The sequence below is a fragment of the Mirounga angustirostris genome, unplaced genomic scaffold (assembly GCF_029215605.1).
Source record: "Mirounga angustirostris isolate CCGP_5_RB_7025 unplaced genomic scaffold, mMirAng1.0.hap1 SCAF_8, whole genome shotgun sequence".
Classification (NCBI taxonomy): Eukaryota; Metazoa; Chordata; class Mammalia; order Carnivora; family Phocidae; genus Mirounga; species Mirounga angustirostris.
In genome coordinates, this window is record NW_026991716.1 from 101559903 (window position 1) to 101587449 (window position 27547).

The 27547-nt window shown below is 39.5% G+C and overlaps 1 protein-coding gene across 1 annotated transcript; it reads left to right on the forward strand.

Moving 5' to 3' along the window:
- The first annotated feature begins 9 nt into the window (after window positions 1–9).
- Window positions 10–27443, forward strand: NUS1 (NUS1 dehydrodolichyl diphosphate synthase subunit). The gene is made up of 5 exons (XM_045865389.3): window positions 10–547; window positions 13456–13581; window positions 14494–14643; window positions 20470–20569; window positions 24637–27443. The coding sequence occupies exons 1-5, from the start codon at window positions 133–135 to the stop codon at window positions 24725–24727; spliced, it is 882 nt and encodes a 293-aa protein (XP_045721345.1). The 5' UTR covers window positions 10–132; the 3' UTR covers window positions 24728–27443.
- The last annotated feature ends 104 nt before the right edge of the window (window positions 27444–27547 follow it).

Below are 27547 nucleotides of genomic sequence, written 5' to 3' on the forward strand. Positions count from 1 at the left end.
AGGGGTTCGGGCGTGGGGGGCGGGGGAACGTGGAGCGATGATGGCCCGCGCCGGCCGCAGGGCTGGATAAAGAGCCGTCGCGCCGCGGGTGTGGGAGGGAGGGAGGAGAGGGCGCCCGGGCGCCACGAGAGTATGACGGGGCTGTACGAGTTGGTGTGGCGGGTGCTGCACGCTCTGCTCTGTCTGCACCGCACGCTCACCTCCTGGCTCCGCGTTCGGTTCGGCACCTGGAACTGGATCTGGCGGCGCTGCTGTCGCGCCGCCTCCGCCGCGGTCCTAGCGCCGCTCGGCTTCACGCTCCGCAAGCCCCCGGCTGTCGGCGGGAACCGCCGTCACTACCGGCACCCACGCGGGAGGCCGGGCCCGGCCGCCGCCCACCCCCGGCTGCGCTGGCGCGCGGACTGCCGTTCCCTGGAGAAGCTGCCAGTGCATATGGGCTTGGTGGTCACCGAAGAGGAGCAGGAGCCCAGCTACTCGGACATCGCGAGTCTCGTGGTGTGGTGTATGGCTGTGGGCATCTCCTACATTAGCGTCTACGACCACCAAGGTGAGGTCCGGCGCGGGTAGGGGGACCGGGGCGTCTTCGACCGCGGGGACCGCACATCCGGCAGATGTATCCCGGACGTGCGGCTCACCGCGGCGCTCCCGCCTCTTCCAGTTGCCGGGTCGCGAGGCCCGTAAGTGCAGATTGCGGTGCCAGCGCTTTCAAGGAAGGGTGATAAGATTTAGTGAACACCTGGGCGCCTGGGTGGCTCAGTCGTTGGGCGTCTGCCTTCGGTTCAGGTCGTGATCCCGGGGTCCTGGGATCGAGCCCCGCATCGGGCTTCCTGCTCCGCGGGAAGCCTGCTTCTCCCTCTCCCTCTCCCCCTGCTTGTGTTCCCTCTCTCGCTGTGTGTCGCTCTGTCAAATAAATAAATAAAATCTTAAAAAAAAAAAAAAAAGATTTAGTGAAAACCTACTAAGTTCCTGCTTTCTCTGCATCTAAAAAATATGTCTTATTTATAATGCCTCAGTAAGGCAGATGGTATTTGTATACCCTTGTTTCACAGAAGAGGGACCTGAGGATCGCCAGCATCTGTGCTTTTTCACGTATTTGCCCTTTTGTTACACCACAGTGTTTCTTCAGAGATTCAAGGAACTGCTCTTAAGTCCCTGTCAGGCTGTGAAGGACTTAGGCATAAGCTGAGGGATCGGGCCAACTAGCATTTGAACTGGGCCTACGAAAAGTATGTGAGAGGCTGGATAGGCAAAAATGAAACTAGTCACCTAGTCTTCAGAGGTCTGGGGTGGTGTGCAGTCGTGGATCCTTAGTGGCTAACGCAGTACTTGATAGAGTAATTCCCTCCTTTAAGTGCTGATTGAGGGAATGAATTGCACCGTGGGGAATTTTGTTAAGTACAAGAATTCAGCGCTTATTGGGTGGCTACAAACCTTAAGCACTGTGCTAAGCACATTCCTTGTAATTTTGCGTTTAACTCCATGGACTCTGAGGCTTATGGGGAGTAGACACGTACCTAAGTGACATGGTTAGTAACAAGAGGTGTTGAGAGTAAGTAACCACTATGAGAATGGCGGAAAGAAGTCCCGAATGGAAGAACCTGAGATGTTCAGGCAGAGGGAGTGGGCTTTCAGCTGGACATCGAATTATAAGTTGGTGGTAAGGTTGAGGAAGGCTCTGAATGTCAGGCTTGGGTTCAGTCAGATTTTGAAAGCAGTGGAATTTTCTTAGAGACAAAGATGTGGTAACAATGATTTAGATGTACTGGTATGAAGGAAAGGAAACTAATGTTTTATTCTCTGTTCAGTAATGTAAATTACTGGTATGCTCCACAGAAGCTACAGTTTGATTTTTTTCCTTAAAAATCTTTGTCAAATAGGTGGGTGTTAAGTGTGGGGATTTGTCAGAAAGAGTAGGTCAAGGTCAGACAATAACTCTTAGAGGGTATTAATCTTTGACCCGTCACCTTCCTTGCGGTCAGCAAGGAATATGGTGACTCAGTAGCCTGTCATCATCAAATGGTATTTAACCTGTAGGGTAAAGTTTAATAGGGGCTGACATTTTCTCGAACTTCCCAAAGAAGTCAGCAGACCAATAGAAATCATGAGACTTTTAGGAAGGGACACAATCTTTGCTTAAACCAGTGCAACAGAAATATTGCCTGGGGAAAGAAGTGAAGCAGAAATGGAAATTAGTTGAAGCCATTAAGCAATGTGGTGAATTGACTTATAAGTGAATCCTTATGCACAGGTGATTCTTTTCAAGCAAATACCTTTACATTCCAGAAGGGAAGGCAGATGTATAGCCAAACAGTTTAACTTGGTGACTAAGCCTTCTAACAGAGATTGTAATATTGCCATACTTCCTTGTTCCACCAATTGCTGTTAATGAATTGCTGATGTGGTTCAGAAATATCTTGTGTCACATTTGCTACAAGAAAAATGGTTGTTAATGAAAAGGAAGAAGTCAAGCTAACCACGTATTGACAGAAAACAGAATGGAGGTTTGGTTTGGTTTGGTTTTTAGATTTTATTTATTTGAGGGAGAGAGTGAATGAGAGAGAGAGCGTGCACGCATTGGCAGGGGGAGGAGCAGAGGGAGAGGGAGAGGGAGAAGCAGATTCCCCGATGAGCATAAGTCTGAGCATAAGTCTGACGCCTGGTTTGTGATGGCTGGAGTGGATGAAGGCAGGTTGGTCATGTCTTCACGTAGTCTTTCTATATGGCTGGCTTGGACTTCCTTATTTAATAGTGACCTCAGGGTAGTCAGATGGTAGCTGACTTCCCTCCAAGAGTGTTCCGGAAGACCTATCCAAACTTACAAGGCCTCTTTGACTGAGCTTAGGAAATCTTGCAGTGTTACTTACTTTTTGGGTACAGATTTCTCACACTGACATTAAAAATGCCTGCCCAGTGTACTCCCAGCCTCCTTAACCTACTTCTCACTATTTTATATACCTTTTGCTGTACCCACGTTTAGGTTACTTGATGTTCCCTCCCACCGGAATGTCCCTTCTCCTTTTCCTGACAAATGGCTGTCTACTAGTCACAAGGCTGTCATTGATCCTTGTAAGTCCATCCTCACTCACTATCACCTCTTAGGTAGCCTGTCTTGACTCTTCCATTCTTATCTTGCTCTATCCTGGGATCGCCCCAGAACTTTGTACATCTGTAAAGGTATTTCTCTATTCTAAAGTAGTAGTCACGTATATGGGCCTGAATCATCTTACTAGGTTGTAAGCTCCACAGATGCTATCTATCCTTTTCATTTTTGCTTCTCCTACAGTGTGTAGTTTGGTGTTATACATGTAATTTGTTTCCCAACATGAATACCCAGGAACCTTAAAATAATGGAGGGAAATGAAGGAAATGAACATAGTTTGCCTGAGTTATGTATTTGGCACAGTGACACAGATGCTGTTGGGAAGTATGGTTTTACTAGGTACTTATTGTTGTCCTCATATTGAAACACAGAGTTGGAAGAAGTGTTAAAGTCCAGTTGTACTGTGATTGCATCTTGATATAATGAGCAATACAAATGGGTGCTTGTCTTCCTTCATGTGGAAACTCCTGTAAGGGAGCATCTGTTCCTAATCTTCACCTTTGTGTACTTCATGTCTTGTGCAGAATTCCACATGTACTTTAGCATCCTGGAATGTCCTCTTGATTTTGTGCCACAGTTAGCTATCTGGCGAAAGGCTACCATCAATCTTTATAACGTCCACTCTGTAACCCCTAGGTAGCCTCTTGACTATTCCATCCCCACTGTGCTGACTTTGAAAAGCTGTATACTAGGGCGCCTGGGTGGCTCAGTTGGTTAAGCGACTGCCTTCGGCTCAGGTCATGATCCTGGAGTCCCGGGATCAAGTCCCGCATCGGGCTCCCTGCTCGGCAGGGAGTCTGCTTCTCCCTCTGACCCTCCCCACTCTCGTGCTCTCTATCTCATTCTCTCTCTCTCAAATAAATAAATAAAATCTTAAAAAAAAAAAAAAGAAAAGAAAAAGAAAAGCTGTATTCTGCTTTTGTTGACTTTTGAAATGACCTCATTTTCTTGAGTACCCTTCTGTTTAACTATAGTACTGGACCTGTGTATGAAAATAAACCTTTACTTAATAGGAATAGTTAGCCTTTGTTGAATTCTTACTATGTTCCAGATACTATGCAAAAAAGTGCATTAAATCCTTAGCAGTTTTACACATCAAGAAACTGAAAGCCAAGCACCCATATCTAGTAAGGAGCAGATCTAGAATTTGAACTAGATACTATTGCAAAGATTTTCTACTTAATCATTTTGCTATACTGACTTCCACTGGTAAGAGAATGTGACTATAATGTCACTTATAGTACTATTCCTAATTATGTTGGGTCATCTTAAAGCCTTGATTAAAGTGGTACTTATCTACAGGTAATGGAAATGATTTGTAACATATTTGAAGGCAAGTAGAATTTTCTTCATACCACTATTACAAAGGTTAATCCTGTGAATCATAGGACATACTTTTTAATCAACTAGATTTAATTTTATGGAACTCCTGCTCTGTGTTGAACTATTTCTTTGTAAGCAGAGTCTGTGAAGACACTCTTCTCATTTTTAAAATGTGCACCCAGGGGGCTGCGAAAGCCCACGGGGTTTGTTCATTTCACACCTCTCTCCTGGGGAAGAGCTGGGACTGGGCGCACCCCGCTTGTTGCATTATGCTGTGCCACCCTCACACCTGTGTCTTCCCTTGCTACCGCGCGCTCGGCCCAGTGTAATTGGTGTTCTGTGAAGTATCCTGGGGCTCTCCCTTAAAATAAAATTGTTTAGTGGCGTATAAGATTTATTTTGTTATGACTGTTTTAGTCATGTAAAATTTTAATGGTAGTTTTTTTAAATTTTAAATAATTGCTTCATATGTTATCTTCTCTGAAGATTGCCTCTGATAGTGTAATTGGACTGTTAGAGAAATTAAATGAGGGTAACCACTAGGTAATGGGTCTAGTTTAAAAGGATAAAAGGTAGGCCATTTTGAAGGATGGGCATTTATAAAGAAGTTAGTACATTAATTCTATAGCTGGTTAGATGTTTTATAATTAGGAGAGATTGTTTTAGTGTTTATCCCACTTTTCTCTCTTCCCTTATCTTTTTTTTTAAAGATTTTATTTATTTATTTGACAGAGCACAAGCAGGGGGAGCAGCAGAGGGAGCTGAGCAGGGATCCCGATGCGGGACTCGATCCCAGGACCCTGGGATCCTGACCTGAGCTGAAGGCAGATGCTTAGCCAACTGAGCCCCCACGTGCCCCATTCCTTGTCCTTATAAATACTTGTTGTTAGGTGTTTCTTGAAGTCTGTTTCTATAGAAGGGAGGGGATAACCATGGTAAAAATTCTAATTTCAGATTTAAAAGAAGATATATTAAGTATGCGCTTTAAAAGTCTCATTTTATGGAATTCATTATTCATTTCACATAAATTTTAAAAGAAGCAGTGTTTAAGGAATACAGATAAGATTTGCTGACTGAATACTTGTCTAATTAAACTCCTTCTTACTTGGTTCCTTTAATTTGAAAAAAGTATGTATGTCATGGTTATATTACCCAGTTAATGTATGCATGCTTGAAAGGGTAGACTAAATATCGAACCTACAATTCTAAAATGTCATTTTAATTAATATAGTAGAGATTTCAAAAAGACTACAGTAAGGGTCCTGAATACAGTATTAATCTAATAGGTGGATAGAGCATACTTAATTCCACTCTCTTTGAAATACCTCTCCTGGCTTCCGTGACATCATGTATGCTTGGATTTCTTCCTGTCTTGCTCTCTGAGCCTTCTGGCTTCTCTTCATTTGTTCCATTTCTAAATACTGGGGTGTCCTAGAGTTTTGTGCCGCTTATATGTATATATGCCCTTGTCATTCTCTTGTTCATTCTATCTCCTAGGTCAAGGGTCATCAAACGTTTTCTTAAAGGGCCAGCTAGTAAATATTTTAGGCCTAGTGGGTTAGAAGTCCTTGTTACAACTACTCAGTTCTGCCAATGAGGCAAAAAAGCAGTCATAAATGTGTGGGTGTGGCTGCATTCCCATAGCAGTAGTTTGCTGACCCCTGTCCCAGAGCCCTTTCTCCAGTCTGATCACTTTAGATATCCTTTAAATGCTCGTACCCAGATCTGTATCTCCAATCCTCATCTCTCCCCTAATTCCAGACTTCTTTATCCAACTCACTGCCTAACAGGGTTCACTTTTATTCGACATCTCAGATACTTAACATGTCCAAAACAGTACTCTTGAATTTCCCCCCACCCCAGACCTGTCTCTCTCTTTTTCTTATCTTAAAAAAATACTAGTACCTTCCAACCAGTTGCTTGACTAAAAACTTAGATTTCCTCTTTGAGCCTCTTACATCATATTCCACCCGTAATGTGTCAACAGGCATCCTTGGCCTTTCCTCTAGAATATGTTTCAAATTCGACACTTGTTTTGGTTGTCCACTGCAGCCACCCCAGTTTGAGTTATTATGTTTCACCTGGATTATTGCTGTAACCACCTGATTGGTCTTCATTTATATTCTGGCCCCTGTATAATCCATTCTTTACTCACCAGTAAGGTGATCTTTTTTAACATCATTCGAACTTTGAATGAACAGCTTCCTATCGTACTTGGAATGTTTTCTCAGCTCATTACTAAGGCCCACAGACCCCTTTGTATTACCCTTTTGCCTCCATCTCTGTCTGACCTCATATAATGCTCTTCATTCCACTTACTTTCTGTGTTCACCAGTTATACTGGCATTTTTGTTTTCTTTGAATGTGATGAAAACCTAAATGCTGAGAGAATATGCAATAGCTATAGTAGTAATAATCTCGGTTCTGAAAGTATTGATTTTTGTATTTTGAGAGCTAAACAAAATCAGCAAAGACTTTTTTGTTAAATAATGCAGTTGTTATAATAATCAGGAGATTAGCACTAAGGAAGGATACATGTTACAAAAGTGAAAAAAACAGGATACAAAATTGCATGATCATTTAAGCCAGGATTACACATGCAGGAGAACAAAGACTAGGAAATACTAAAAACTGGAAGTGTTATGATAGGAGGTTGGGGACATTCGGTTTAGGAGAATGGTTAGGGGACGTTACCTTACCTTGTTGATTAAACATTGAGCATTGTATGTAGATTTGAATACTAGAATTTAAAATAGTTCTTTCTTAAGACTGTAAAAAGTTTACATTTGGCCCCCAAAGTGCACAGCTAATGTTTATCAAGAAATACCAAAAACATAGTGACCTTTCTGAAGTCCAGTTTTCCTGGCATAATATATTTTTTTTTAATAGAAATTATAGCTGTTCCTGGGTGTGTGTGCATGTGCATGTGTGTGTTTTTAAAAATAGTTCTTTCATATATCTTTTCTCTCTATATTTACATGTAGCTTATACTTAGGAAATTGAGAGTACATGAGCTATACTTGTAGAGCAACAAAACGTAATACAAAATTCTTTTAATTATTATTGCAAAAACTTATTTTAGATTCCTAAATCATTCTTAAAGAATTTAAATAACTGTTAGCCCTGTGAAACCTTAAAAGTCTTTTAAAAAAGAGCTCTAGTCCTAGTTTTTTCAAAAGATGCTGCTTATTTGTAAAAAGGGTAGTTGTATATATTTAATAGAGTTCAACTTTGGGGGAGGGGAATTCAAAATGTAACGGGTATATTAGTAAAGTGGGTTTAGCATTGTGTATTTATCAGTGTTAGAAATAGTTACGGAACTGAGTAAGTAGAATCCAAGAGACCTGGATTTCAGGCCAAAGTCTTAAAAACTCTTGACCAAGGACAGTAGCTTGACCTTTTTGGGTCTGTTTCCTCATCTGTAAAAAGATGAGATAAAATAATTATTTGAGCTTATTACTGTATGATTCTGTAAAGTATGATTTTCTCAAAAATGTATTTACTATTGTTTTTCCCTTAGGTCAGTTATTTCTGAATGAATGTGGTCCCAGCTTCCTTTTCTATAAAATGACTTTTGTGATAGTTTCTTTTATTACAACATTTTGGCTTTTGTTGGGATTCTGTGAAGGCAAACAAGATGAATCATGATATGAAAAAAATAACTCCATAAGTATAAATACTTGCATAATATCATGCTATGATATTACTAGAGGAATTGCCTATCTTAGTCAAAGGCACTCTTACATCTTGTTGCATTTCTTGTGTATATTGTGAAATCTGTGTGAGTACACGTTGAATCCTGAAGAAAATTTTAAGTTGATAGTATTGCTTATAGGTAAGTAGGATAGATATGGTGTATAATCAAGATTTCTGGACGAGGCAAGCTATGAGGTATCAGGAATCATTTTGCTGATACTGTGCTTTGTCTGTGTATTTAGCACTTCTCAGAAGCTGTGCTTGTATATTTAATTTCTCCATCCAAATCAGCCAAGATAAAGGTTGTGTTTAAAATAACTTTATGAACATCTTTATAAAAAATACTTTGTAACTGTGCCTCTATATTCTTCCGTTTTAACAGAATTTCTGCCTGTTTGCATTAAGGAGTGCCTGCTTTTATTGTGAGAGGTTCCTGGAAACTTCTTAGAAATTCCATTCAGTGACATGTCCCTTTAGGTTTTGTTGTTAGGTGGCACTTTGTGCACTGATAATTCAGTTTATTAAATAAACAATGAACTCCTGCTATGTGGAAGGTGACTCAGGGGAAAAGAGATGAGTAAGACACAAGTTCATAAGTAAGACTACAGTTCGGTAGGGGGATTAAGCTATAATTATAATAAAAAGTAGAATATTGTTTATTATGGAGTTTGGAGGGAGTGAGGGTGAGTCTGAGGAGGAATGGGGCATATCTGGCTGGGGGGATTTTGGAAGGGCTTCTTGAGGGTAAGTGACATTTTAGCTAGCCTCTGAAGAGTTTTACTAGGCATGGGGCTGGGAAGGTAATATAAAGGATGGAGGTTGGACTCACATCGTATGTTTTGGGGGGGGAACATAAGGCAATTCTGATTTGCTGGGAATAGAGTACTACAGCGAAATAGATTCATTTTTTTCATACATATAAATTATTTCCACCCACCAAATGTGGAAACAATTGGCTGCAATCTTTTTTTTTTTTTTTTTTAAGATTTTATTTATTTGTCAGAGAGAGAGAGATCAAGCACACAAGCAGGGTGAGTGACAGGCAGAGGGAGAAGCAGGCTCCCCGCTGAGCAAGGAGCATGATGAGGGACTCAATCCCAGGACCCTGGTGTCATGACCTGAGCTGAAGGCAGACGCTTAACCGACTGAGCCACCCAGGCATCCCTAGGCACAATCTTAATGCTGATCTGAGCAGTATGTTCTTAATACATTAAGCATTTGGGGGGCCATTGGAGATACTAAAATTGGAATATGTCAGGATTGAAGATGAACCCAAAGATTAATCTGGTTGTCAATCTAGTAATACATGCTAGAAGGGGCAAGAAAACCCATTGGAAGGTGATTGTAATATTTTAAAGAAGAGTATTGGTTGAAACCAGTTGGGGACAAGGAACAAATGGAAATGGATATGGGAAATATTGCTGTAGGCGAGTGTATGGGTTTAGGGTATTAATAGGGCATTGGAGGTGGTAGTGAAAATACTGGAGAGTAGAGAAGATGCCTGGGTGACTGGGCAGATAGTGATGTCTTTATTAGAAACAGAACAACAGAAAGGGCTATGCCTTTTTTTTTTTCTTTTAATTATATAGATAGTTTAATAGCAGTTATGATTTCAAATCACCTATTGTCCCATCATCCTTAAACATTCACTGTTCTCATATTACCTATTCCCTTTCAGGCCTTGTCACTAAGTGCATGTAAGTTTTACACTTATAGTACTGCTCCATTAAAAAAAAAAAAAAAACCAAACTTGATATAAGTGTTTGAGAACTAGCTTTAAAAGATAAGCTGCCAAATTTTAGGTTGGTTCATTTTCAGATGCTTACAGAACTAGGTAGAATTAGATATTTGAATGAACTAGAATTATTCATCAAATGCTGGTCCTGTTTTTACTTAAAATTTTAATGTTTTGTTCATCTTGGATGTTTTTGCATTAAGTTGTTAAAGATATTGCATTAAGGTATTATTTATCTTAATTACTGAGTTTTTTTGGTGCCCCATTAAGTTTTGCCTCACCTATGTTACCCTTGTCTTGGCCCGCCCTGAGTAGTTATAAAGTCCTGTGGGTGACTAGACTTAGAGAAAGGAGCACGTGGACAGAAAGAGAGGGCAGCGAACTCTAGGAGTAATCTCCAGTTACAGGTGGGAAGAGGGAAAGGGCTCAGTGCAGAGTGAGAAGGGGCCATTTAAGGAGCATGTTGGGAGTGGAACCAAGAAAGGGCATTCAGACAAGCTGGGGTAAGGATAGAATTTTGAGAAGGAAGCAGGGTAGTCATTAATGGTGACACTTCAGAAAGATTGAGAAGGAAAGGATATAGATTGAGAAGAGGTGGTAACTGTTTTGGTGATAAAGAATAGCACCCATTGATTTGGAGAGAGCAAGAGTTCCTGTAACATGTTACCACTTAATCTGGAAGCTAAGGCAAAGATGAGTGCATTGGTGAGAACTGAAGCGTAGGTCTTCAGAGTATCAAAGGAAGGATCAGTGTGGTGTAAATAGGCAAAAGCAAGGGTTCCTACTGGTAGGTTACTATTGAAATGAATAACCTTAGCTCATATGAGAAATTGATTTGTTTAACATTTTAATAAGTTCCATATGTCCTGGCAGTAGTGTCATAGAGATTTTGCATTATTTTTGAAATCCATATGCCTTCCATAATTTACACCTATGATATAGACCAAAGTGTGGTCTAAATTATCTTTTATTTGTATAAGTAATTGGAAATCTTGTAACATTACTAAGTCTGTATTATACAGTTGTTTTGTAGTATATGCTTTTGTCATACATGTGAATTTTATGATTGACTTGAAGATGTTTATATCCTACATATCTGTATTATTGCACAAGTATTACTATACTAAACATTGTTTTTCAAATAGCTTCTGATATTAATCACCTTTCTTTAAAAATTTTGTTTGTATTTGGGACTATTTTTTTGTTTAATTTCACTCTGGATATGGGTACTATACAGTGTTCGCTTTTATTATATTTCCTGGCTTTTGATCTTATGATTGTGGGCTTTCATAAAGGAGCCACAGCCTTAGCCCCTGCTCTCGCCCATGTATGCTTCCTTACCTTTGGAGATCTTATTTCTCACTTCTTGTGTGTATGTTTGGCTTTCACCTCCAGGAGGATGACTCCCAAATGTATGTCTACGTCTCCATCCTCCATCTTGTGTTATGTTACCTTCCCAGCCCCGCCCCTGTAGAATTCTCCTAATTCTTCATTGGCCAGCTGAAATGTCATTTACCCTAAAGAGGTCTTTTTTGAAGTCCCCCAGCCAGTGTCTGACCTGTCTTTTTCCAGCAGACATTTATCTGTTGAGTGTCTGTTCTATGCCAGGCACTGTGCTGACCCCTGGTAAGCAAAAGAGTTAAGATCTCTACCCACGTGCTATTTATATGACCTCTTTTGAATGTCATTCCCTCATGTGTCTTAATCACTTTTTCAGTACCCCCTGCCTAAATATTCTGTCATCAGCTGTCTAAAACTAAGTTTATTTTCCTTCAAACCAGTTCTCTTCTAGAATTTCCCCACTTTAAAAAAAAGTCATTATTTTCTGTTAGCTGAGATTAAAGCCATGGAATTTTCTGTGTTCACCTCTAATTAAGTCATGCTCTTCATTCTCTCAGTTTTTCTTTTATAATGAACTCCTTCCATTGCTTCATCAAGTTATGAGTGGACTATTACAGTACTCTCCTGCCTGACTTTCTCTGTAGTGTTGTAAGGTTAATTTTCCTAAAGTTATAAATTTCCACCATTCCCACATTGCTTAGAAATTGTTGGTTACCTGTTTGGTAGACAACATGAAATGAAAGTTAGGTCTGTCCCCTTTTCTCAAATCCTTTGCACCAGCAACATTTGTCTGTCTTTTGAGTATTAAGTGTTTTTTCTTAAAAACAGTATCCTCTCCATTTTAAGTTTCTCAAGTCAGCTCAGCTCAAGTCTTGCTTATTTTACAAAGCCTTTCCCTACAAAGCAAAGGAGACTGCTTTTTTATCTTTGAACTGCTGTTACACATATACCACCAAGTTGACATGTGTATACAGCAGATTCTGTGTTATTTTGTATATATATTTACTGTGTTCTCTCTCCCAGTTAATCCTTGAAGTGCTTTAAAGTCAAATCTGACAGAGTATAGAGTAGGAAAACTTGATAGAAGTTAAAAAGCCGCCACTAGAAAGCTGCTTCTCTGAAAACAGCTAAAAACTTGTCACTTATTTTTAAAGCTCTCATTAGTTTTGTATTAAACATAGTTTCTTCATCTTTCTCAGTGACCTAATAGCAATTAAAAGTTTTAACTTTTCTGTGCAGCGTTAAAGGATCAGACACAGTTTTATGTAGTATATTTTCCATGCTTTGTTTGAATTTACTAAATTTTGGTTTTGTTACTTTTGTATATTCTCTCTACTTTTTACATAATTCATACTAGTTCCTCTTATTAAAAAGAATCAAGGGGCTCCTGGGTGGCTCAGTCGGTTAAGCAGCTGCCTTCAGCTCAGGTCATGATTTCAGGGTCCTAGGATCGAGCCCCACATCCGGCTCCCTGCTCAGCGGGGAGCCTGCTTCTCCTTCTGCCTCTGCTGCTCCGCCTGCTGTGCTCTCTCTCTCTCTGTCAAATAAATAAAATCTTAAAAAAAAAAAATCAAGGGGCACTTGGGTGGTGCAGTTGGTTGGGTGTCCAACTCTCGGTTTCAGGTTGTGATCTCGAGGTTGTGGGGTCAAGCCCCCATCGGGCTCCATGCTAGGCCCAGAGTCTGCTTGAGACTCTCCCTCTCCCTTAGCCCCCCCGCCCCGCCACCCACAGCACTCAGGCTCTCTCTCTCAAATAAATAAATAAAAATCTTTAAAAAAAAAACTAGTCAAATTAAGGTAATAGTATTGAATGCACGAAGTGAATCTGCAAGGAAAATTCATTGAACCGGGAGTCAGGAAGATAAGGGCTCTAGACCACTGCTGCAGTTTTTAAATTCTTGGACAAGTCTCTTCAGGACTTTGGGTCTCAGTTTCTTAATCTGTAAATAAAGGTTTCAAGTAAATGATCTCTTAAAATGTCTTTCTCCGTCTAATTTTATCATATTCATACTGACTCTTAAGTAGTCACTCCGTCCTTTTTTTTTTTTTTTTTTAACATTAGCTTGACTCCAGACTCTTGTGTTAACAAAGTTTTGTTGTGTTTTTCTTTTATATTCTAGTTTAGGTTCAGTCAGTCCCTACTTTATTTGGAATTTGTTCAGTTCTGGGAGCAGTGTTGTTTTCACAACAAACATCCATTAATTGTTGAAGAGGATAAATTAACCTAGTCGGGGATTTACTTGCTTTTTTTCTTTTTAAGGTATTTTCAAAAGAAATAATTCCAGATTGATGGATGAAATTTTAAAACAACAGCAGGAACTTTTGGGCTTAGATTGTTCGAAATACTCACCAGAGTTTGCAAATAGTAATGACAAAGATGATCAAGGTAAGCATGAGTGTAAAATTCAGTATCTAACTTATGCAGATGTGTTTTGTGTTTCAGGGCAAATTCTGTCACTCATTCATTCATTTTGCCCTCTAGGTCTTTACTGTCACCATCTTTAATCATCAGATTTAGACTTTTCTTTCTTCATCTTGTTCAAAGATAATTTTCAGAAAAAGATAAAATTATGAATTTCATAGATATTAAAAAATAAACACATGTTAAAGATTTTATTTAACTCATAAACAACCAGGAACCAGGCAGATTTTGTAACCAGTTCAAGAGTCCAGAGAATGGACACACAGACCAGGAATATTGAAATGAATATGTAAATGGAGGCAAAACTGGTTTTTCTATGGGGTTACAGAGAAGATAATTGAACCTCTACCAGACAAGAAAGAATTTGCATGTAGATAGATAAGAATTTGGCATTGCTGTCAGTTACCTAGAATCCTGTCAATTGTAAGATAGGTCCCCTAGAAGCAGAATCTGATCAGGTGGACAATACCTATTCCGTTGAAACACATTTTTTTTTCCTACAGTCTTCATTTTGATCTTCTCTCATGTTATTGCTAACTGTCCTATGATTGTAGATGACATTTTAGATGAGTGAAAATTGTAAACTAGCCTATAATTCCTATATTCTAGCGGTTTCATTCAGAGATACAAGGTCTCTGAGCTCTCTAAGAGGAAGGCAGTATATAAATATATATACACAAATGTGATGTGTGAGTCCTTTTAGAGGAGTGTAGATAGGTATGTTTTGATATTGAATTTGAAGGACCTAAATGATTCTTGTTTACTCTAAGAACTATACTTTTATTTTAGTCTGAACTTAATATTTCCTGAAATGGATTTTGAAATATATCCGGAACAGGATGTTTTACTTAATAACTTGTTTGTTTTTTCCTCCAGTTTTAAATTGCCAATCGGCAGTGAAGGTGCTCTCCCCAGAAGATGGAAAAGCAGATATTGTGAGAGCTGCTCAGGACTTTTGCCAATTAGTAGCCCAGCAGCAAAAGAGATCCACAGATTTGGATATAGACCTGTTCGACAGTTTACTTAGTAAGTTTTATATATATAATATATATATATATGTTTTTAGTTTTGTCCCACAGTATTAAGGAGAACGTCTAGGTTCCGTTTGCACGATAAAGCCTGATTTTGTTGTTGTTACACTTGTGATGTTTCTGAAATCTTAAAGACCCACATGTGAAAATGGTTTTGAGATAATGAAATTTGTAGTCAACTCACTTGCATGAGAACTTACTGGTAAAGGAGAGGATATGAAAGGATTTTGGGGGGCAGTGATGAATATTCTTGAATATATTGCTGTCAGCCTTTTTCTGGGATGTTTCCCTATGCCAACAGTGAGTTCTCCAGTTATCCAGACACCGTATGGGTGTCCAGCAATTCAATTCACTTCTGATGCTAACCACCTGGAGTCCAGGTTTGATTCTCCGGGTTTAAAGGCTCAGTCACACAAGACTGCCCCCACTTCAGGTACCAGTTGCAGTTCTCAGCCACCTGGACTGGCCACCTGTGCAGGCCACCTGATCAACTGCCTATAGATAGGGGGTTCCCATGACTCTCTCCTAAGGTTTGCTAGTTTGCTAGAATGGCTCAAAGAACTCAGGAGGGAACTTCACTTCTGTTTACCAGTTGATTATAAAGGCCACAAAGCAGGAGCGATCCAGCGTAAGAGAATCTAGGGCAAGGTCTTGGCGGGGGTGGGGGGGCGGTGCAGTCATCATTCGTGCCTTCTCTGGGCGAGTCACCCTCTCAGCACCTCATTATGTTCACCAACTTGGAAGCTTTTAGAACCCTGTCTTTTAGGGATTTTTATGGAGGTCCCTTTATGTTAGCATGATTGATTAAATCAGTGCCTATTAGGGTTTGAACTCCATCTCCTGCTTCTCTTTCCCTCCCTACCTGGAGTTTGGAAGGGAGGGCTGAAAGTTTCAGCCTTCTAATCACATGACTGGTTTCTCTGGCAACTAGCTCCCATCCTAAAGCTATTTCTAGGTGTAGAGGCCCACCAAGAGTCATCATTAACATAAACTCAGGTATGGTGTAAGGGGGCTTATTATGAATAACAAAAAATACTTCTCTCACTCCTATCATTCAGGAAATTGCAAGGATTTTAGGAGCTCCGTGCCAGGAACCTGGACAGAGACCAAACATATATTCTTTATTATGTTATAATATCACACTCCTCTGTGTCTTTTTAGTTTGACCTATCTGTTGAGTTTGAATTTAACAGCTATTTAAGAGGCATTCCCAAGAATATAATCTTATCATTCATTGCTCTATTTTTAGTATTCTTTCTATTATGTGATACCAGATATACTCACTGTATTTGTCATGTTGTACCAAGTATAGCATTACACTTTTTTTTCCTTTAACTATTTATAAAAAAGCCTTCAATTTGCTTATTCTCTCTTGAGCACCCCTAGGAACTTTTTGCCTTAACTTTATGGTCCTTCTCCGTACTGGCATTATCCTTAATCCATTTGAAGAAAGGCAGTGCTTCTAACAATTTCATGTCCATTGGTAGTTTCTGTAGCCATACAATTTCAGATGTACATTTTTTGTTCATTCACATAGAGTTTTCATTTACCTTACTCATTAATCGTGCATTTTCTGTGTAACTCAGTCATTTAGTTGACTCTCCATTCTTGTTTCTTCCACTTTGACACATGTCCGTCCCAGAGCACAATCGTTCTTTGGCCACGTGGTCTCAACTAACTCCTGACTTTCACTGAGTACTCACTTCTTCCCCTACTCTCCTGTCCGCTCTTATTCCCTGTTGTAGTCAGTATTCAGGCTGAATGAATAGACTTAAAGTAGACCATTGTAGGGGCTCATTGTAGGTTACTGGAGTGTTGACTGTTTACTGGATTCTGTAAGGCCTCAACCAGAGGGTAATTTATGAGGGTGTCCTGAAAGTGATGCAGGGACCAAAGGTGGCCCTTCAGGTAGCCTGTGGAGACCTGCTAAAGCGTTGAGCCCAGGTGTTGTCTTCAGGGGTAGTAAACCCACAATAAGTGAAAATCTACACGGTCCATAAGTTAACTTACTAATCCAACAGAAGCAAACCTCAATACTGTCACCCCCAAAAGTTCTCTTCTGACTGCGGTTAATCACCATTCCTACTCCTACCCAAGGCAACTACATGCCTGCCTTTTGACTATACTTTTGTCTTTTCCAGAAATTATATATAAATGGAATTATATATAGTCTTTAATGTCTTGCTTTGTTTCCTTGGCATATTATTAAGGTTCATCCATGTTCCATGTATTAGTAGTTCATTACTTTTTGTTGGTGAATAGTATTCAGTTTTATGGATGTACATTTTGTTGATCCATTCATCAGTTGATGTACATTAGGTTTGTTTGAATAATGCTGCGGTGACCATTCACATACAAGTCTTTGTGCAGGCATGTTGTCCTGTCTTTGGTACATAGCTAATAGTGGAATTGCTAGATTGTGTGGTGAGTGAATGTTTAACTTTTAAGAAACTGCCAGATTATTTTCCAAAGAGGCTATATACTATTTTTGCATTCCACTAGCAACGTAGAGGAGTCTAGATTCTTCACATCCTTACCAAGGCTTAATATTGTCAGTTTGTGTGTGTGTGTGTGTTTAATTTTAGCCATTCTAGTGGGTGTGTAATAGTATCTCATTGTGGTTTTAATTTACATTTTCCTAATGACTAATGACATTGAGCTTTTTTCATGTGCTAATTTGTCATCTGTATCTTCTTTGGTGAAGAATCTGTTCAAAACATTCTATTTTCAATGGGTAGTGTGTCTTGTTACTGAGTTTTAAGAGGTCTTTGTATATTTTGGTACACATCTTTTTTCAGTAATAAGGTATGATATGAATGAATACTTTCTCACAATCCATGTTTTTTTTTCTTATTTTTCTTAATAGTTTCTTTTAAAGTATTTAATCTTTAAGAAATCCAATTTATCATTTTTTTTTTTTCCTTTTTAGATCACATATTTGGTGTCATATTTAAGAAATCTTTACCTAGGGCGCCTGGGTGGCTCAGTTGGTTGGGCGACTGCCTTCAGCTCAGGTCATGATCCTGGAGTCCTGGGGTCGAGTCCCGCATCAGGCTCCCTGCTCAGCGGGGAGTCTGCTTCTCCCTCTCCCGCTCCCCCCTCTCGTGCTCACTCTCTCTCTCTCTCAAATAAATAAATAAAATCTTTAAAAAAAAAAAAAGAAATCTTTACCTAACCCAGAGTCACAGTTCTTTTCTTCTAGATTTTTATCACTTTGGCTGTTATGTTTAAATCTGTAATCTATTTCGACTTAATTTTTGTGAATGGTGTGAGGTAAACAAAACCAGTTGTTCTTCTACCACCATTTTTTTTTTCCCTTGAATTACTGTAACTCTTTTGAAACTCAGTTTACCATAAATCCTTGAGTTTATTTCTGTACTTCTTATTCTATTCCATTGGTCTGTATTGTCTGTCCTTCAGATGCCACACTGTCTTGATTACTGTAGTGCCTACTATGGTAAATTTCAAAATCATGTAGGGTAAGTCTTTCAACTTTGATTTTCTTTTTCAGAGTTAAACAACTTTGGCTACACTCAGGGCCCTTTCATGTTCATGTAAATTTTAGAATCAGCTGGTCAGTTTCACAGACAAACCCCAAAATGCCCTGTTTTGATAGGGATTGGGTTGAATCTGGCTCAATTAAGGTAGACTTGCCACCTTAACAATATTGAGTGTTCCAGTCCATGAACATGGCATATCTCTCCACTTATTTGGGTCCTAATTTTTCTTTTAACAATGTTTTGTAATTTCAGAATTTGGGTTTCTGCTTCTTTAGTTAAATTTATTCCCAAGTATTTTATTCTTTTGGATGCTATTATTAATGGGATTGTTCTCTCAATTTTGTTTTTGGATTGCTTGTTGATAATATATGGAAATATACTTGTTTTTTTAATATTGATTTTGTATCTTGCCACCTTGCTAAAATTCATTTACTAGTTCTGGTAGTTCATTTTGCAGAGTCTTCAGATTTTTTAAATACAGGATCATGTTGTCTATGTATAAAGATAACAACTGCTATCTCTGCTCAAATTTTCTATTTTTAATTTTATTTTTTAGTCTGACTGCCTGTGTCTGTCTAGATTTATGTGTCAGACAATGATATGTGCACGGGTTGTGCTCAAACCTTAAATTTGTAAGGCTTCCCTGATCTCTTTGTGATGTGAGAGTGCATTCAGAGTTGCCGCCAGTTCTCAAGTCTTCTTGGCTGTTGCTTTTCACTGGGCTTTCTTGCTGCCCTCTTCCCCTGCCCGGTTTCCTTCTTCGCATGTGTGCAGTTCCCTGGTCACCCAGGAGTGTGTGGAGAGTTTGTATGAGCCCTTGTTCCCGGGATCTTCCTGGTAAATTCCTGACCATTATATTGCTTGCCCTCCCTGGGGCTACAGCATCAGGCTAACAGGCTGTGGGTTTTCCTCATTTGTTCACTTTTGAGTTTGCCACTTTTAGCTGGCAAAACCCTAGCTTTTCATCATTGCCCCCTCTCTCTGGCCCACAGTCTCCAGTTCCAAATTGAGTCCATATCTTTTGGCTACAAGCAGCAAACCTGCTAGTTTTGCTCTCAGCACCATGCTGGTAAAACTCTAGTTCTCTCCATTTGATTGTTGGGGGTGGGGGGGCGGGGGCCATGGGGAGTTAGGACCATTCCCAGGCAGGAGAGACAAAGGCCCTTTACCGCTGCTCTTACCTGAAGCTCTGGCTGGTGTTTCATTATTTTTCTTGTTATTAAAAGAATAATTGTCTGCTTCTGGCCTGTATCCAGTCCCTTTATATGTTTGGTTTTATCCAGTTTAATATGTGGTTTTTGGGGGGAGGATTCATCACCTTCACACCACCATTAGCAGGAAGTTCCTTCTTGCCATTTTTGATTTATTTATTTATTTTTTTTTAACTAAAGAGAATTTGCTCTTTACCAGGTTGAGGAATATATATTCTTCTTAGTCCACTTACCTTACCAATATGGGCTTTAAAGAGACTTTGTTATGGAAATAATTCTTTATTACTGCTGGCTGGGCCTGTCTAATCTAGTCTCCTATTTAACAAATGAAACAACTAAGCCCTGGGGAGGTTGTGTGACCAAAAGTTAGTGGCAAAACTGAAGTTACTAGAAACTGTTAAGAGCCTGGGTCTCTTGGATTATAGCATCTTTTCTGTTCTACCAATGACTATTTTAACTTTTATTTTATTTTACTTTATTTTTTAAGTAGTTGCACTATCCTTATCCCTTCTTTTTCTCAAACCAGGTCTTGTATGGAAACCAGTAATGAGACCAAATGGCCATGCCTTTACTGAGGCAGGTGTATGGTGTTTTCCCTCCCTAGGCAGGGGCTCTGGAGAAAACTTTCATATTGGATAGCTAGGAGTTGATCTTGCTGGGTCCTTAGCTATAAAATGAGGGGTATTGGGGAAGGGGAGGATAGTAGTTACTTTTATAGTTCCTTTTCATCTCTGAAGTTACATGATTCTATGAACTTATATGATTCTATAAGCATTTGTGCCCCCAAAGCAGTGGTCCCCAGAATGGCAGGAGAACTCTTAATGTTGAAAGGTGGATGGGATTTGGGGACTGCCTGTAGGGTTTAGAATGGGAGTAGGGTTACCCCTTCTTATCAAGTAATCACTTCAGTTAAATGGTCTTTAGACAAAACTTTGACATATGGAAATAACATAGGTATTAAAGTATATGTTAGGCAGTGGGGTGGGGGTTGGAAACCTTTTGAAGGAAACATACTCAGAGCATAAAAAGCCAATTTGATTAACAGATTTTGCCCTTGGTTATTTTATTTGTAAGCAATGTATGTTAAATTCCTGTGTATTTCTTTTTAAGGGTCAACTGGTTTTCCTGATCCTGATTTAGTATTGAAGTTTGGTCCTGTGGACAGCACATTAGGCTTTCTTCCCTGGCACATCAGATTGACTGAGATTATGTAAGTAGTTAAAGTGTCCTGATTTTGGTTCAGTTCAGCAAGTGTTTCTTGAGCCCAGCACTATAGTAGGTATGGTGAGAATTCCCAAAGACTTAGAGTACTGGTCCTCTCCTTCAGGTACTTCACAGTATCGGTGGTAAGATAAAGACATATGTAAATGACTCAGACACAAGAGAGTGTGGTTGTGCAAGTATTTGGTATTGATTCAGATTGTCATAGGAGACCAGGAGTGAGAGATACCTCTGTGGGCCAGAGTTGTTGGTTTTACAAAGAAGATATGACTTGCTCCGGGGCATGTAAGATGGATAGAATTTTTATAACTAGAGAAAAAGGTGAGAAGTGTAGGGAATGATGGACAGGGAAAAAAAGAAAAGCTGGGAGGTGAGGAATGAACATCTCGTTTTCAAGAAATAGTGAGGGAACTGGCCATACCAGAGCGGAGACTTAGCATTATAGCATTAGATGGTAGAATAATTGACCCTTGAACAATGTGGGTGTTATGGGGGGACCCCCGTGTGCAGTCAAAAATCTGCATATAACTTGACTCCCCAAAAACTTAACTACTAATAGCCTACTTTTGACTGGAAGCCTGACTGAATAACAGTCAATTAATACAACTTTGTGTGTTGTATGTGTTGTATACTGCATTCTTACAATAAAGTTAGCTAGAGAAAAGAAAATGTTATTAAGAAAATCATAAGGAAGGGGCGCCTGGGTGGCTCAGTCGTTAAGCGTCTGCCTTCGGCTCAGGTCATGATCCCAGGGTCCTGGGATCGAGCACCACATTGGGCTCCCTGCTCAGCAGGAAGCCTGCTTCTCCCATCCCACTCCCCCTGCTTGTGTTCCCTCTCTCACTGTGTCTCTGTCAAATGAATAAATAAAATCTTTAAAAAAAAAAATTATAGGAAAGAGAAAATACATTTATAGTATCATGCTGCATTTATCAGAAAATATCTGTGTGTAAGTGGACCCATGCAGTTCAAACCCATGTTGGTCAAGGGTCACCTCTGTAAGGTGAAAACATAATTTGGGGGTATCGATGCTGGGAAGGCTTTAAATACCAGCACAAAGAATATGTATAACAGTTTCAACAGGAAGTAGGAAACCACTAGCCTTTGGATAGCACGGAAGTGGTGATTTTAGAAGATTTGTTTGGCAACTGTGTATTAGAGTAGATTGGGTTTGGGAAAGGATTAGGTAGAGAGACAAGTGAAGAGGCCATAGCTATGATTTAGGGGGTCATACAGTGATGAGAATGAAATTGCTTATTTAGAACAGAGTTGGCCAAACTTTTTGTATAAAGGACTAGGTGGTAAGTATTTCAGGTAAATACGTGGGCCATCCAGTCTCGCAGCTCCTCACTGTTGCAACTACTCAGCATTGGTGGTGTAGCCAAGCAGCCAGAGACAGCACATGAACAAACGTGTGTGACCGTTGCAGTAAAACGGTGTTCACAGAGACCCGTGGCGGGCTCGTGGGCTGTATTTGCTGGCCCCTGATTTGATTTGATTTAAAGATTTTATTTATTTATTTGAGAGAGAGTGTGAGCGCACAAGCGGGGGAGCGGCAGAGAGAAGCAGGCTCCCCGCTGAGCAGACTAGAAAGTCAAGGGAACATTGATTTTTGAAGAGAAAATGTCGAATTCAAGGATAAGATGATTTTGAGGCCATAGTCTTACTTAGTGGAAACACTTAGGAGAGCAGATGGAGATGTAGAATTGGTCCATGGATGTGAAGTCAAGGCAAAAAAATGGATATTTGGAGATTGACAGTACCTAAGAAGTAGTAGTAGTTGAACCTGTGAGAATAGAGGAACTTTCTCAAGTGTATATAGAAGAGCACAATACCAAGGGATCTTTTGGTATTTATGTATGTACGTATGTATGTATGTTATGTTATGTCATGTCGTGTTACCATACAGTACATCATTAGTTTTTGATGTAATGTTCCATGATTCATTGTTTGCGTGCAACACCCAGTGCTCCATGCAATACGTGCCCTCCTTAATACCCATCACCAGGCTAACCCATTCCCCCCACTCCCCTCCCCTCTGAAACCTTCAGTTTGTTTTCCCAGAGTCCATAGTCTCCCATGGTCTTTTAAAGAAGTGCTTCAAGTTCAGGGGCAGGACAGGGAAAAGGTTTGTCCAATCAAAAGGCAGAAGAACACATAGCTTGGCAGAATCAAAAAGAGCTGTAGATCATATGGTCCTGCCTCCTCATTTTATAGGTGAGGAGAAGGGGGAAGAGACATTGCTCTTCCTATTGCTTGTAATAAAGTGGAATCCACATCTCCAGACTTTGGGTTTCCTTATGATGGGTGTGTGTTTCTCTTGTTTCTTTCTCTCCAGGGGTTTTCTGAGTTTGATTTTAGCTGCCTTTTGGGTTGGGCTCCAAGAAAGGTAGCAGTGATCTCTTGTGAGGTTGAGCGTGGTTTGGAGGGAAGCGTGTGTTGTAGAACAGATGGATCTCCGTTTGAGTCTTGGCTATGCAGTCAGTAAGGTGACTTTGGATAGTTATTTAAGCTTCTCTGTATTTGTAAAATGGGTATTTTAAATAAGTTGAGGATTTAAGTCTGATAACTGACACCAGATACCGAACTTGTAACAAACTTTCCCATGGATCTTTGTACATATGTCTGTCCTAGCCCTGTCACATTATATTGAGGTCTGCTCTCTGTTTCTCTGCTGCCCACCAGACTGTAAGCACTGTGATGTCTTAATCATAATGGGAGAAGGGCAAGACCAGTTTGGAGGCACTGAGGGGTCCTGGCGCTAAGAGCTTCTTGAGGAGAGATAGGAGATGAAGCCGTTGATAAAGAGGATAAAATGAGAAAGACTTAGGAAAGTGGGTTGTTTGAGGAGGACATCTGAAGCAAGCTTCAGCAAGAAGAGGGTCGTTAACTTTGTCCTTTGAGGATACTTACGAGCTTATCACTGCAGTAGAGGGAATAAGATAAAAGATTGAGGGCAGAGATTATTAAGAGATAAGGAAATGGGGAGGGAAAGGAGACTTCTTTCAGAATTTTGGGCAGTGAAAGGAAGGGAAAAGATTATAAGTCAATTGTATTTCAGTGAAGCTAGGGAGGGGAAAAGGAAGAATAAAGAAAGCATAGCTATGAGCACCACAGGGTCAGGCCAGCAGGTCATTCATGGTAGGTTTGCTCAAGTCTTTTTTCTTTTGTGGTGCACGTGACTGGAACTCCGAACGTGGCTTGTACGCTGACCAGGTGTTTGGCTCTGGTACAGTTTGGAATTTCCAAAGCCTCACAATAAAGCTGTGTAAGTTAGAGAATTGTTTATGTTAATTATTGAAAATTATATTAAGGATTTCAAATACTTAAAGGGGAACCCTCTGGCTGTACATTCATCTGCCTTTACAGAGTTTGTCTTCACATCACACTGTAATTGCCTCCTTGAGCAATTAGAAATGGTGGAGATAAATATTCATTTATTGGCTGCTCACCACATGGCTTTAGCATACAGTCATAGAAGGATGCTGTGCTGTTCTGCGAGTGTTAAGCCTGGTTTTCATAAACCGTTCAAGTCGTACTGGCTTTACTGTGACAGAAAGGAGTTCTTTTTTTTTTAAGATTTTATTTATTTGAGAGAGAGCATGAGCAGGGGGAGGGGCAGAGGGAGAAGCAGACTCCCTGCTGAGCAGGCTTAATGTGGGGTTCAACACAGGGCTTGATCCCAGGACCCCAGGATCATGACCTGAGCCACCCTGCTGCCCCTAGAGTTCTTAAAGTGAATTTGAGGGAGATTCTTATAAATAGATCTCCAGTTTTGCATTAATTTAGACTTAGGCTTTGATATAGGTTCTGAATCTCTATCTCACTACAAGTTGCTCTTCTCTTATGGAAAGAAGGAGAGATTATTTTTTACTTGGACTGTTTCACAGTGAGTTTAGCAGTCATTTAGTAGAAAAGGTTTGACATACTCTACGCTTATAATTTACTTTCTTCTCTTCTTAACCTCTTTTGGGTCATTATCCTTCTGGTTCCCCCTCCAAATCAAATTACAGTATATCATTTAATTGCTTTTTTCCCCCTGTGCTTTCTTTTCAGCTCTTTGCCTTCCCACCTGAACATCAGTTATGAGGACTTTTTCTCTGCCCTTCGTCAGTATGCAGCCTGTGAACAGCGTCTGGGAAAGTAGTGAACCCTGGTTGTGTAATTTGATTTCAGGCTTTTGGAGAAAAGGACTCAAGTGACTCTGATGTTTACAAAGCACCTATGAAACCCTGTACACACCTAGTTCATAATCCTCATAATTTATCAACAAACACAAAAAAGTGTCTTACTTGAGAGTAAGAGTATGTGTGAGTATGAGTGCGTGTGCGTGTGTGTGTGTGTGTGTGTATGTGTGTAAATAAATTTATAAATGGGGGAAGTATTGGAGAAGGAAAGACGTAGACCTGCAGTTTGAACAAATAGCAGTGTTTTAGGAGCTGAAATTTCAGATTGAAAGGTTTCAGCCTCCACTACTTCCCTGTTTTTGTGGGGAGCAGAGGGGGTGACTAGAGCTACTTGGTTGTTGTTTTGGGGGGAGGGGAATAATTTTTGTTCAGTCTTTCCTAGTGACCAAACTTAATTTTTAAGAATAATATATTGACTTATTAAATGGAACCGTTTTGAGTTTGAGGGATCTCCAGAGGAATGGAGCTCTGTATTGGTCACGTGTTAAAAGCTTGCTCAGCTTTGGAGCGGAGGGCATACCTATTTTCGGATATCCGTCCATCTTCATCTCATTGTAGTGGAACAATGTGACTTGCAAGTGTTGCTCTGGTGTCTGTTCTGGGTTGTGAAGATCATCTGAAAAAGAACTCTCACTACATTCAAATGCAGAATTTAAAAAATTTAAATACTGTATTAGACAGTCAAGAAAAGGTGAAAAGGTTATAATCTTAAAAGTAAAGTTGGAAGATTTCCTAAAATAGGAAAGAAAGTGACTTCCTTTTTTATTCGGTGAGCAGTGTGTACTGAAAGTTGGTTTAAAAAATATTTCCATTAACTATTTTTATTTAAAATCAGCATTTGAGGGAAGTTACCAAGGCAGCTCTTTTCTTCAAAAGTAGTAACCTGTTCCTCTTTGGAATACCACATTTTGGGCCATGTTAGTACCCAGGATTCTTATTCATTTTACTCAGTAAATCCTGATGGTGACTTTGCCTAAAAGATCTTTAAGTAAGATTGAGGCCTGTGTAGGTAATAAAATATTACCAAAGTCCACAAAAGTAATTTAAATTAATTTTACATGTTCTCTTTCATGACAGAGAATTGCTCTGGTTCTGTTATTTTTTAAATGAATAAGTGATTTTTTGATAGGTGTTTAATATTTCTTCCCTCACTGCTGATCCTTGGACAGAAACCATTCTTTATATTTGATGGACCGTTTTCAGAAAAATCTTAAGTGTACAATAGTTGTCTAAAACTGGAGTAGCTTAAATACTAGGTCTCAGAAGTCTGAAAAATAGCAAAGAAGACTGGGTTTGGAAAGCAAGGTCTGAAGTTGCTTGTCATATTCTGAAGCTATGAAGAATAAAATGTTTCCACTTTGGATTACAAAACCCCATTTATGATTTTAAAAATTACACTTGAAATAAAATGATTAAACTAAATTTTGGTCCAGTGACATTACTTTGCACTTCATAGTCCTTTGTAGATTATAAGACTTTTTTTTTTTTAAGTCTTAATTTATTGCTGAGAGTTTTGTGTGAAACTGTAGCATATCTCTGAACTTGACTAGACAGCTTCTGATTTCTGTCCCCCTGTACTGTGATCCATGTTCTTTTGAGGCTTTTTTGCCTTAGTCTGAGACTGAATTTATGTCTTTTATAAACATGATATGTGTCTTTTATAAACATTCTGGAATATGTATGGCTTTAATGAATTAAATTTAATGGGCCTGATTGAAGTGAAGGGATTTAATATTTTTTAAAATGAAGTTAGTCAAACAAATTACCTACTGGGATATAGCCAGAGCTGCTAGAAGTTTAATGGTTGAGTCTTTGTATTTCTCTCCTTCCATTCATAGCAGTGTAGTATTTAGTATTATTACACATCAAAGTATATCTATAACCTGTGACCTGAGTCTATTATAGTCCTAGGAAGAGATCCTCAAAACAAGTTGCTAAAGATTCTAAATTCAGATACAGGCATTCCAGATCCTTCTCCTCATGAGTTTAACCGCTAGTATCAATCTCCACAACTTGAATGGCATCGGTCATTCTGTAATTCCTGCCCAAATCATCACAGTGCATCATCAGGGCTCCCTTTGCACTCCCAAGAAGAACTGATAACATTAAAGAAAACTGTTGTCTGTCTTTATGTGTACTCAAGGTTTTTGTCTTTACATTGTTTCTTCTTGACATTCCCCACAATGGAAAAATCAAATTAAACCGACTTGAAGGATGGCAGCTTGGAGTACAGCAAAAACTTGGAGTGTTTGAATTCCATTCCCAGTTCTGGTTGTGTTTTGTTTCTCAAAACTGCTTACTGTTACAACAAAGTTCAAAAGCTGCTTTTGATGTGAATACCAGCATTCTGGTATATTGGGGCTAAGGCTTCAGAATACCTGTCTCTGAGAGGAAGGTGTTACAATGCCAATGAGCAGTGCCAAATACACTGTGGCATCTACAGTTTAATCTTTGAATGTATGTTACTTGATTAGCTCCCTCCTCCCATGTGATGGTACCATGCATAGAGTCAAACCCTTGTGCTGTTTTGTATGGCTGTAGACTTTGGCAACATGTAAATAATGTGTAAAGCAAGTTTTTATGATTAAGGAATCAAATTTATTGAATTTTATTATTGAAAGTTGAAACTTAACATGTATGAACAAAAACAATAAAAGAATATACTCTTTTCATGGACTATAGTATTATGTGAATGCTACATTTATTCTAAACATTTAGGGCCTGCAGAGATATACTGAGAAACTCATGACTGGATAGCAATACCAATTTTTTTTTTGGGG

What these genes read in the sequence shown, in the direction of transcription:
- NUS1 (XM_045865389.3), top strand. Translation starts at nt 133, where the DNA reads ATGACGGGGCTGTACGAGTTGGTGTGGCGGGTGCTGCACGCTCTGCTC. An exon ending in TAGCGTCTACGACCACCAAG is followed by an intron (nt 548 to 13,455) that starts GTGAGGTCCGGC and finishes TTTCTTTTTAAG; the next exon opens with GTATTTTCAAAAGAAATAAT. An exon ending in ATCAGATTGACTGAGATTAT is followed by an intron (nt 20,570 to 24,636) that starts GTAAGTAGTTAA and finishes CTTTCTTTTCAG; the next exon opens with CTCTTTGCCTTCCCACCTGA.